Source organism: Tiliqua scincoides, chromosome 1 (assembly GCF_035046505.1).
Source record: "Tiliqua scincoides isolate rTilSci1 chromosome 1, rTilSci1.hap2, whole genome shotgun sequence".
NCBI lineage: Eukaryota > Metazoa > Chordata > Lepidosauria > Squamata > Scincidae > Tiliqua > Tiliqua scincoides.
Window position 1 is genome coordinate 123300185 of NC_089821.1, and position 12717 is coordinate 123312901.

At 42.9% G+C, this 12717-nt stretch overlaps 1 protein-coding gene across 1 annotated transcript in view; it reads left to right on the forward strand.

The window, feature by feature from the left end:
• Nucleotides 1-12717, forward strand: part of NBEAL1 (neurobeachin like 1) — a 119571-nt gene that overhangs the window by 79930 nt on the left and 26924 nt on the right. Inside the window, exons 26-35 of the mRNA XM_066622699.1 lie at nt 252-806; nt 3201-3376; nt 3682-3835; nt 4994-5122; nt 6190-6495; nt 6588-6737; nt 7656-7813; nt 8960-9084; nt 9954-10080; nt 12385-12533. Coding sequence (XP_066478796.1) covers nt 252-806; nt 3201-3376; nt 3682-3835; nt 4994-5122; nt 6190-6495; nt 6588-6737; nt 7656-7813; nt 8960-9084; nt 9954-10080; nt 12385-12533 — 2029 coding nt within the window. The remainder of the gene's footprint in view (nt 1-251; nt 807-3200; nt 3377-3681; nt 3836-4993; nt 5123-6189; nt 6496-6587; nt 6738-7655; nt 7814-8959; nt 9085-9953; nt 10081-12384; nt 12534-12717) is intronic.

Below are 12717 nucleotides of genomic sequence, written 5' to 3' on the forward strand. Positions count from 1 at the left end.
CGGTTATATCCAAAGGTTCCCCACCACTGGAAGGAGGAGTCCTTTAGTTGGAGGAGGAGAACTTTTGGGTACAACCTATAATAATTTCAATCTCATAATGTACATGATAAATATAATCATAATCTTTAGATGATAAAACATAGATCCATTATTTTATGGTCAACATCAGGAACCTGTCACTGATTGATCCAAAGATGAAAACGGTGCTCTAAAGTGTGATCATTAAGTTTGTCCCCTTCTGTTTTTGGCAGCTTTTGCAAATTTTGCATTCCCAACAAGATTCAGCACAACAGATTTCCCAACAGCTGGGCTGGCAAGAGACACTGACTAGACTTTTCCTAAAAGAGAATGCTGATGTCAGGAATGGTGTTAGGGAGAACAGAAGTGACTCTGCTAAAGAGGATGAAAAGCAAATGTCTACCAAGGAAGTTCAGAAACGCTGTTCTTCAAAGGCAGATGGAGAAGATGCCTCCAGTTTTGCATCTGTTAATGGTTCGTGTGATCAGTGGAGCTTAGAAGACAGCAAACCTGGAACAGTGCTTGAAGAGCCCTCTATGGTGGAGATGTCATTCAGGCCAGAGGACCAAGAGGAGTTGTGGCAAAAGAATCCTTTGCACTTGAGTTTAGACCTGTCAAGTGTTGACTCTTATGAAATGGGTGACAGTGGGAGCCAGATGGCAGATAGCTTGCCCAGCACACCTTCACCAGTTGAGAGCTCTAAGCAGTTTTCTGGACAGCTAGACAAGGAGCCAATGTCTACGATAGAAGTGGCGTCCGCTGATCTTTCGTTATTTGAAATTCATGAGGTACATCACTCTCCCACATCTTAAGTTTGGATATTTTAATTTTTTTTGGTATTATGTTAAAAAAACAAAGCAAACGTCTTTCCAGGTAGACGCTTAAACTTCTCCTTCCTAAAAGAAGGGGCAATATAGCAAGCTATGCTGGCTTTATTTTTAATTAATTGGTATGCTTTCCTTATTGTGAGCTACCTTGGAGGCTGAAAAGTGGATATAAAGTGGATACCCTGCTAATTGGGTAAGAGGCACTTTTTCAAGCGGGTGCTCCTTTTTTTAGCAGGGGGAGAGTAACTGGCCCACCTCACCCCAGCAGTGTCTGTTCTAGTGGCTGTCTGCTGGTATTCATTTGCATCTTTTTAGATTGTGAGCCCTTTTGGGACAGGGAGCCATTTAGTTATTTGATTTTTCTCTGTAACAGCTTTGTGAACTTTTAGTTGAAAAACGGTATATAAATACTGTTAATTAATATAAATATCTATAGACCAATAAAATGAGTGTGTGGGTGTGTGTGTGAGAGAGAGGGAGAGAGAGGGAGAGAGAGAGAGAGATGCATATGTGCATGCACATACAAGTGTAATGGTAAATTTTGAAGTGCAGGAGCTCTTCATGATGTACACCTCCCACTCCAAAAGCCATGTCCTTTGTCTGGGTTCAGACTTGCCGGATGTTTCCACCACACTGGCTTCCTTCCCCATGGTGAGCCCACAAACGCTCCAGCAGTCCACAGGAGAAGACATCACTGTGGGGGCCATGTGAGAACAACTGGTGCGCGCTCTGGACAACATGGAACATGCCGCATTCGTTGCCACACCTGACATGCTATGCCCAGGTTCTGTGTGAGAGTGAAAGGGGAAGCAAAGGGCTTGTGGTGCAGGCAGACAGGCATAAAAGAGTGTCCTTGGCCAAGAATGAAGATGGCCAGGGCTGGGAGCAGAGAGAGCAACTCTGACAACCCCCTTTTACAGAGATTGGGAAGCAAGCTCCAGAGATGCAGTCTTAAGACAGCTCAGATGAGAAAGGCCAGAGTGCTGCCATAACCTCCTCCCTTCCAGGACTTTGAGATGATAGAGGAATGTCTGTTTTGCCTCCCTCTCCTGCCACTAACCATGCCTGAGCCAGCTGAGACCTCACCTTCTTCCCAGCCTCTTATTGCCTTGGCCTACACCTAGGGAGGTTGAGAACTGCTGTAAGTGTGTGCAGGGGAGTGGGGAAGGCAGCAGGGGGAAGGCAGCGATGCAGTCCCCAGGATCACGTTGCTAAGGGGGGATGCAGGGGCCGGCATGTACTTACCAGTTCCTGCAGCAACCTCCTGGGGTTTCAGGGAGCCCTGCGTGACCCTCCACAGGGCCCACCAACCTTCAGAAAACAAAAGTGGAGCGATCGCAACCCACCTCCGGTTTGCGATCATAAACTGGAATTGGGGTGCGATCGCTCCACTTTCAGTTTCTAAAGCTCAGGGAGCCCTGCTGAGGGTCACGCAGGGCTCCCTTTATCCCCGGGAAGTTGCTGCAGGAACTGGTTACATGCCAGCCCCTGCACCGCCCCTTAGCAACACGATCCTGGGGATTGCGTCACTGCCTTCCCCCCACCCCTTAAGGGGGCAGAGTCCAGGGCCCTCAGGCTGGGGCGTCATGATGCCCCAGTTTGTGAATCACTGACCTACACCTTTGGACACGTCTGGTGTTAACCCCCACCATCTTTAAACTTCTTTGTTGTAGTATATTCTCCTGTCCCTTATTCCTACTCTGCAATTTATTCTTCTTCATTTAAAGATCTCTAGATCATTTCATGCCAGACTCTTGGAGTGGGTTGCAACAGTTTAAAATATATACAAATTGAAAAATTGTAGTAAAGAATAGCCCAGATATATAGAAAAGATATATTAGAGTGCAAACTTCTGCGTGTTTACTCAGACTGTGTTCAGTAGGACAAACCCCCAGCCTCAGGCCTCAGCTGGATTTGTCTAGGGATGTAGCCTTAATGAAAAATGAGCTAGATAATGTCTCTCAGGCAACCCTTGGGAAAAAGAATGGTCTAGATATGAACGTTGCTCCTAGGCAAATGTTTCCCTTTGCCTCGAGCTGAGCCTCATGCTTCTTCCCAGCTAAGGTCCTTTTGAAAACAGTTTCTAAGGCAGCACCAGATTGCTCTTACTACAGAAGTCGCAGAGCTCTGCTCTCGCTTGCCTGTGCATTCATGCACACCTTATTGTGCTTATTCGGGCATATTCAAGCTTATTCACGCATATTCAGGCATGCACACTCAAGCCTGTTTTAGTTGGCATGTTGAAACCAGGGCTTCCATCTCTAGAGTCCGACATGTTGAAGGCAGAATGAGTAAGAGGCCTTTTGAGACTATTTGAGTGGTCCTTTGAAATACATTTACAACTGTGTTTCTTAGGCATGTGAAGAAGATCTCATACAGTTGCTCACAGATGTTCTTCTCTGTGTGATGTGGAGAGGCATAGAAAAGTCTGATGATGCTGCCTGGATTGAGAGGGGACAAGTTTTTTCTGCTCTCACCAAACTGGGGATATCCAGTGAGTTGTTGCGACCATCGGATGAAATAAAACTCAAGTGAGTTGAAAAGATCTTGTTAATGTTTCTGTACTGATGTAACAGGTCCTGAGAAATGTTGTAACTGAGCTTGTTGTGTTTCATGACCTAAATTTGGATGTAAATGTAATTAGACTATATTTGCCTGATTGGGGTTGACTTCATAGAGCATAAGTGCCTCTAACATTTTGGCTGGAGATCAAAAGAGCTGGATAGTTGTATGATTCTTGGTCTCACATTCTTGGTCTTTTCCCAATATTTAATTGGATTTGCGGAAAGTTGCTTACTTTTTTTTTTTTTTTGCAATATGCTTTCTTTTAACTTAGTTTGCTAGAGAAGATGCTAGAATGGGCAGTCACTGACAGCAGGGAAGCTAAATCTCTCCCGGTGTGTGCAGAAAATGGTTTCCGCCTCCTGCTTATTGTGCAAGATTTTCTGCAAGCGGAAGGGCTTGTTAATTCAAGTCTGTGGACAGAAAAGGTATGGATGATGCTAGGAAAGCACCTTGAGAAAGGGGCTGTTTGGGTGATACTGATACCTTCTTTTCGCTCATGCATGCCCCAATAACGCACAAGACAAAGCTACAGCTGAATGGGCCATTTTTATTAACAATTGGTTACATAGAAGGAAACATGAGCTCTGCAGCTCAACTGCATGCAGAATTACTGGTGCAGGAAGCCTGGCCAATAGGAAACAGTTCAAGTCCTGCCTCTGCATTCTGCATCCCTATAGAATTGTCTGATTGCATCCTTCTGTGAATGGCATCAAGAGATCAGGATTAACCTTGTTCAGTTCTAGACAGAACCGACAGAGCAAAAATGCAGGGTAAATACAACCATTTGGCAAGCCGTTTACCAAACTCATTAAAAGAAGCATGTCAAACTGACTTCAGCGATAGTGGCCAGCAGAAGTAATGTATAAAATATTCTTTAATCTAAACACGTTCTCTGAGGCAAGAATGTGTTTCGTAAATAACTAAATCCGAATACTTTTTTACATTATGATGGTCATAAGTAATATAATTACAGTGTCCCTATTACTTACGGAAACTAATAATTATAAACCAGTGGTAACAATGGAGGTTGTTCTCCTGAGCCCCTTTCTAACCTCCAAGCCAGTGGGGATGGTCATGGAGTGTGGTTGCATGTTGCTCTCATGCTGTCAGATAATGAGTAGTATGTATAATAATTTAAGTGGAGGGAGCAAATACACTTACATGCTATTTTGTCCCTACTGGAGCTTGAGCATATCTTTAGATCACAGCATTAACTGATGTGAATATTACTTGGGATCAAAATAGCTTCAAGGAACCACTTCCCCAAAGGATGGTAACAGACTTATTTGGCAGTGTAATTCAAGGCATCATGTTGCCATCCATGCTCTGAAATTTGTCCACATGAAAAGGTGAAAGATTTTCTGTGAAGAAGTGTTTGCCTTCCAGAATATTGCATATATTTGCCAATTAACTATTGGGTGTCTGCACTTTGTAGTAAAACATTAAAAATCCTGTCATTATGCAAAGAGACACGCCTTGCTTTTTGATGTACTGCACTGAATGTTTAGCACCTCCCCCAATGCTTCTTAGCCCATCTCCTTTTTTTCTGCTCTCCCCTGCTTTCTGGATGTTGCTTCTTATAGCTCTTGGAAGAGTTGGTGACTCTCATGGACACCTTGTCTGTCTGGTACTCTTCTGGCCCAGAATGCGTGAGGCTCTACCAAGTACAAGTCCAGATGCTCCTTGGCTTCATTGGACAGGATAACTTACAGGTTGGTTATTTTCCTATCCACATTGTACAGTATGAAGCTGGTGTAGGTGAAGTTAGGAAGCTGAACATAAAGCCGGGAGATATGGAGAATTCAAACCCTCATTCAGGCTTTGTAGAGTTATTGCGAGGATAAAAGGGAGGACATCATGTATGCTGCCCTCTAACTAGGTTAGAGGAAGAGTAGAAAAAAAATGTAATTGATTAATACGGTATTTTCCAAACTGTGGGTTGGGACCCACCAGTGGGTCGTGACCTGATTGCTGGTGGGTCATGAAACTGACAAGCTGATAGCTGCCAAGGAAAATGCATGGAGCCCTATGGAAAGTGAAACTGAGCCGCACTGCGCACTTACTCACAAGTAGGCAACCTTGTCTCAGTCCATTTTGAAGGGCAGTCTGATAGGAACGCAACACCAGCAGAATGGTCCCAATCCAATGAGTGTTTTTTGGGGCCTGCGAGAAGGAAATCTCCCTCTTCCAAGCTGCCAAATGTATTGATCCCCATGGAAAGCAAAACTGAGCCACATGTGCACATTTACTCATGAGTAAGCAACTGTGCCTTTGCTCCTATTGAAGGCCAGGTGTCAGGGAATGCAAAGTAACCAGGATGGTGCCGATCTGAAGAACGTGGAGCTCAGTAAACACTCCAGGAGGCACCATAGTAAAAAGGATAAAAACAGAGACTTGAGCTGAAAAGGTGAAACTTTTTTTCTCTTTAGTCTCATAAAGCTAGGTGGATTCCAATGGTGTGTAATTTAAGAAGCGGGTCCTAGTGCTTAGAACGTTTGGGAATCACTGCCCTAATAAAAACTGAAGGATTTATAGTGATGTGTCTTTTGGAAAAGCATTTTCTGGGCTCATAGTTTTGGTTACCAGTTGTGGTCATGAAGGCATATGACCCAGCAGCCTTGTGGGAGTCAGACAGATTTGCCTCTGGTCAGTGGCAGGATAGCAGATCATCCAGCACCTCCCATATGCTGTCATGAGCTCCATTGTGAGACAGAAATGAATGGAACAGCTTTGGGTTTTGTACGTTGTGGTGATGTTGGGTTTTCTTTTTTCTGTCCAGGTCTGTGCAATGGCTGCAGCCAAACTAAACACCCTTCTTCAGACCAAGGTACTTGATAATCAAGCTGAGTCCTGCTACCTCCTGGGTAAGCTGGAAGGCATCCTTAGTAGGTCTATCAGAGAAAAGACAGAAACCTACTCCTTCTTGATCCCTCTTGTTCGAACTCTGGTATCCAAAATATATGAGCTCCTCTTCATGAACTTGCACTTGCCTTCCCTGCCTTCCACAAATGGAAGCCCATCCTTTTTTGAGGACTTCCAAGATTACTGCAGCACCAATGAATGGCAGGCTTACATTGATAAATATGTAAGTAGTAGCTTTTAGAACCTGTGAGCTTCTCTCTCCTCTGCAGAAGAATGGAAACTTGTTTGTTTGACCCTCTCCTTTCTGTGCACCAGATTATTCCAAACATGAAGCAGTATGAACTCAGTACTTTCAGTGATGGGCATGAACACATGGCGGTCTTTTGGAAGGATTGTTATGAGGCATTGATGGTGAACATCCATAAACGGGAGCGTGAGCGCGGAGAAAGCAAGCTCAAGTTTCAGGTAAAATCTTGTTAGCTCACTTGGCTGAGAGAACTTGTCCCATAAGCACTGTCTGATCTGGAGAATCCCTATCTGGTCTAGGGTGTTAATAAAATACTAAGGCTAGTGCCATTCTTGAAATTATGTGAGACCTGTCAGCATCTTCTACCTGGCCCCCTCTATTCTATAGGATAAAATTAAGACGAAGTGTGATACTTTTGGCACTGTTAAATGTTGCACATTATGAGAACCTTTCCCCTTCCCTGGTGCAATAGCAGCTCCAAAATCCCATGGGGAAGAGCACAGAAAGCTACCATGGGTTCCTCTAACTCAGTATTGTCTGCGCACACTGGCAGCAGTTCTCCAGGGTTTCAGACAGGAATCTTTCCCAGATATCTCCAGCTCTTACCTGGAGATGCCAGGTATTGAACCCAGGAGTAATGTAGTGTATAATAGAGGGGTGTAGTGGAGGAGGGTGACACTTCAGTTCTACAGCAGGAGTAGTGACGCCATCAGTAGGGTGCTCAAATAATGCTTTCGAAACTTTTTTTTAATCTTAACTGAGAAGAATTATCAGGCTCAGTAGGAGGCATATGTTGATGTCAAGGCCATTCCCTTTCCAAAGGGCTGCCAGAGACACCGTATGAAAATGTGAAAAATAGTCTTTTGGCTCTGGTGTAAGGCTTCTTATAACTATTCCCACCAAGGCTCGCCTGGGATACCTTTTGATTTTGAAGCTAATGGCAGATGCAGCATAATTATTAAGTTTGAATAATGACTCAACAGAGTAATTTTGGTCCTGAACTGTATAGCTTACTTGTGTGTGTGATTTGGAGGTTATCTAAGATGGTCCCTTGTGTAACTTATATTTGTGTTCTTTCATAACCCCACTAGCATTTTTTTGATACTGTAGGATTTATGTACAACTTTTGCCTCTAGGACTTTTTTGTGGAGCCGTTTAACCGAAGGGCACGGCAGGAAAACATGCGTTACAACCTCATGCTAAAGCAGCTGAATAGTCAGCATACAGCGACACTGAGACAGTGGCGGACTGCCAAACTCTACCTCACTTGTGAACAGGGCCCCTGGGCTGAAAGGTGGGAGAAGTCTCTTGTCCTTCCTTTCTCAGGAGAGCATTTTACTCAGTTGGGGAAGGTGTTAATCAGTACATCAAGCTTATTAGTTAGCTCTTCTTTTTCTCCTGCTAAATCTGCATATAAAGATTGGAATCCCCCAAAATTATAGTAATATGTAGCTCAATTCCCAGCAATTGATTTCTGCTGGGGAATACAGTTCAACCAATGAACCACATGTGCATGCTTCATCCATGGGCTCATGCTGAAACCATCATAATGTTGTCCCATAGTGTGATCTTTGTAATTTAATGCACTCTTAGCTGAATTTCCACTGCAGATTGTCCAGTCCACAACTCTGGTGTTGCTTCATATTGTGTGAAACTAAGGCTGCAGTGTTCAATTCATTAATTGATTTCAAAGGTTTAATTGGATTTTAAAAAGTGTTCCCAATTAATTTGGCAGCATCTTAAAAAAATTAACTGTTCAATACATATTTACAAGATAAAATGTGGAAAGCTGGTGCCGTTTTACAGCACAATCCTAGGCACAAATAAGCTTCATTGATTTCAGCAATACTTACTCTCCAGAAAGTGTTATAGGATTGATGAGTTAGAAGAGATTATCCCCTTCTGTCTCAGGAAGGAGGGAAATGCCTTTTCTAAGATCATGTCTGTAGTGACACAAGTGAGTATCAACTACAGAGTAATATGTTTCTCTTTAGAATTGTTTTTGTTCAAATGCAAATTATTCATATTTGATTAATTGATTAAACATATGCTGCTTTATTGGTCAATGAAGATGTCTTAAATTAGATGACAGCTCTCTGAAATACAGTTGTAGCCAAATGTTGGCATACCTGTGTGGTGTGAGCTTATGGCTGAGTGTAGGCCTTGAGGCCACAAACATGCCTAGGCCTTAGCATCTCTGAGCATAAGCAACGTTCCATCATAAAAGATGAGTCAAAAGACCCTGTTTAGCAGGCTGCTTTGCTTGCCAAGCCTGCATTCCAAGTTCACCCTATTCCTACTAAGTAGCTGACTTGTCAATAGAGTAGCTGCATGCTTGAGTTCTGTGCGTCTATTGTTTTTGTTATCTTTGTTCACTTTCTGCAGTCAAGTTATGTGCCTGATGTATTTCAGTTTATTTTGGGTGTATTCCTTTTTTCAGAAAACTGAACCTTGTTCACTGGAAACTTTCACATGTGGAGAATTACTCACGAATGAGACTAAAATTAGTGCAAAATTACAATTTCAACTCTCATCAGGAGGCCAGTGCCCTAAGGGATAATCTAGGTGAGATCTCATTGCAATTGTGTTTTCTAAATGAATGCTTTAGATCAGCTCTGTCCAACCTTTTTGGCAGGAGGGCCACATCATCTCTCTGACACTGTAGCAGAGGCTGGGAATAAAATTTGAATAAATTTACATAAATGAATAGATTAGAGATGGAACTTATATGAATGAATGAAGGTTTTGCAATAGCTCAAGGCCTGTAAAAGACCTTGCACAAAGCAAGGCAGGTATTTCCTTCGCTGCTGCTACTGCATCACAGATTCAAACAGCAAGCAGCCCTTGTTGCACAGCTCACTGAAATACTGCGAGTATCGAGATAGTATCAAATACTGAGAGTATTCACTGAGAGGTTGAATACTCATGCTGAGAGCAGTTGCGTCGGGCCAGCATGGGCTCCAGCAAATCATCAGAGGCTCATTGGAGACTGGAGGCTCCCCGCGGGCCGGATTGGGAGTTCCTGAGGGCCGCAACCGGCCTCCGGGCTTGGGTTTGGGCACCCCTGCTTTAGATCCCAAGTTTTCACTATAAAGAATGTCTTGGTTCTTCACTCATCTTTGTTTTCGTTCAGTTTCAGAAAATCTTGAATTGTAGCTTTGGGAAAATGTGTGTTTTCCCCCTGAGCAAATCAGTCTTTCACGTAATAAACATTAAAATGTAAATTAAATATAATTGGATGGTTTAAACCATTTTTGTCCAGCCCACAGGTGTACACATTTGGTGCCTGTTGTGTATATGCAACACTGGGTAGAAATAGCTTAATGGCATTTTTATATGTATTGGGTATGTTCTCAACAGCTACCTCTTCCTTCATCTATATGCCAGTGAAATGCACTTGACTTTAACAATAAAATATCCATTTGTCTCAAAAGGAGTGCAGCAGACACAGTCTTCAAGTGAAGCGTTGCTTCTGGAGGCCGTGAAACAAGTGAAAGTCAGTGACATGGAGGATGATGTTCTTGAACTGCCAGATGAAGATGCAACATCCAGCACAAACGTGTATGTAGGATACTGTGGAAAGCAAGACCAGGATTCGAAGGCTACTTTAGGCATGCTCAAGGGGATGATATACTCTGTAGGACTTTTGTCCTCTCTCCTTGGACCAGCAGACCTCCGAACCATATTCCAAACTGATTTTGATAGTTGCCCTAGTTTCAAAAGCCCCCTGGCAAAGCAGAACTAAGTGCTCAGTTCTTTGGATCATGACCCAGCTTTATCTGTAGAACAGATTGTTTGTTATGTGACTCATGGCCCAATCCTACCCTCGAGATACCCTTGCAATGTGATTTCCAACCTTTTTCATTTCATGGCACACTGGCAAGGTGTTAAAATTGTGTAAAAAAAAAAAAAGCCATCAGTTTTTTGTTTTTTTTCTACAATTGGCAAGGCACACTGCACTTGCACTACCGGTGGGGGGCTCACATCCCCCAATGGCCCTACTAATAAATGGTCCTTTGTCAAACTCGTGTGGCACACCTGTGGGCCACTTGCGGCACACCAATGTGCCGTGATACAGTGTTGGAAATTGCTGCACTAGCAGACCACAAGGTTTACCATTTTGTCGCTCACTGCAAGTGGTGCAGCAGCAGGCTACATATGGTAGTGTCAGGGGTAGATCTCAGCAGTTTCCATAGATCCTGGGCCAGGCATGTCCCCTTAGGCGTAACACAGTGGTTCCCAAATCTTTTAGCATATGAACCCACTTTTTTAAACAACACTCTGTTGGGACCCAGCTAGGTTTACCAGGCTTTTTTAAAAGGAGATCTAGTAAGAAATAGTATTTTATTTATTATTTATTTATAAATAAATTTTATTTATTTATATTGATTTTTTTGATTTATATTTATAATAATTTATTCATAAGTAATAGTAAGCAGACCCTCAAACATTCATCTCCCTTTATTTACACATGCTTGCAAATTGCAGGAGCTGAGCCCTTTGCAGAGTAATTAGCAGCTGCGGTGATTTTTGTTTGATGTTTCCATCACCCTTTGGCAACCCACCAGAAATCAGCTCACAACCTATCAGTGGGTCCTGACCCACAATTTGGGAACCACTGGCCTACCAGATTTATGCTAGCAAAATAGCTGGCCTGGCGACCAAGAAGCAGCAGAGGAGATAAGTAAAAAATAGTTTAGAGATCGGGAGCAGGACATAGGATTCCAGCCTCCTTTGATGTAGCCTCTCCCCTCCCTGGAGTGAATTTCCCTTCCATTTTAACTGCAGTTAAGTGCTGGTTCATCAGCACCAAAGCTTACTGAAGTTAACTAGTTTTATTAATCATCTTCAAATTCTAGTGAAAGGGCACCTGGTTAGTACTAACAATGATTAAGGATCATACCAATATAGGTATAACCTAATTCCATGGATTTTTTCAGCTGTGGTTTTATCTCAAAGTGATGAGAAATTAAAGGAAAAAACCCTTTTAAAAACAGCCTAACATACCATTGTAATGGGGAAGATCTGGCAGTAGTCAGACAATCAATCTCTCTCTCTCTCTCTCTCCAGGCATTTAGAAAGGCTTCACTCCTAGGCAAGCAACCCCTCCCTTCTCCCTGGAGCACATGAAAATGCAAAGCAGAAATGATTATCACCTCCTCTTTGCATTCTTTTTGCATTCTTTCTCAAGCTCCTGGTGAAGTGAAGGGAGGGGTCACTTGCCTCAAAGTGAAGCCTTTCTAAGTGCTTGGAGAGAGAGAAATTGATTGTCTGCTGCCACTCTTGTGCATTACAAAGGTAAGCAAGGCTGTATTTAAATCATGGAGCAAGGGGACATTGTTTTTTAAATAGATTTCCTTTAACATGATTTTTGGCATCCATGGGGGTTCTGAGAATGGGACTCTCCTGGATGTTGACTCAACCTCAACCTGTATATTGACTCAACCTGTATGTTGTATGTATGTATGAGACTCAACCTGTATGTTGCTCACCTGTGATTATGTCACATGGGGGTTCTGAGAATGGGACTCTCCTGGATGTTGACTCAACCTCAACCTGTATGTTGACTCAACCTGTATGTTGTATGTATGTATGAGACTCAACCTGTATGTTGCTCACCTGTGATTATGTCAGAAAGGAGAACCCAGTTCAGAGAAGAAGCTTGTAATTCTCCAACTGACATTAATCGTTTTATAGCAGTTAAGAACTGTTACATTTGCACGGACCCAGAGTGACTGGAAGTCTTCTGTCAAAATGTTTTAAAAGTTGTTCCAATACCAGTTATGTTGTAAGACACATGCATACTGTTTTGACTTTTGGAGCTCACAATCAAGTCAAGGCTGTCAATTGCTGTTCTTGCTGCAGGGATGAGAAGGAAGAACAGAGTCAGAAAGAAAAACTAGTGCTGTCAGAAGACTGTGAACTCATTATGATCATTAATATAATACCTGGCAGACTGGAGGTCACCACCCAGCATGTTTATTTCTATGATGGCAGCATTGAAAAAGAAGAAGGTGAGTCCTCTCATTGTGTCTGGGCTTTCTTGGTAGCACTGAACCTGGTATGGTCAGTTTGCTGTCCCCCAGTGACTTTTGAGTGAATTCCATTCAATAGTACAAGGAAATATAAAAGACTTGACAGTTAAGAACTAAGCACAAAGAATTCAGGCTGATGTTCTGCATTTCATAGTAGTAAAAT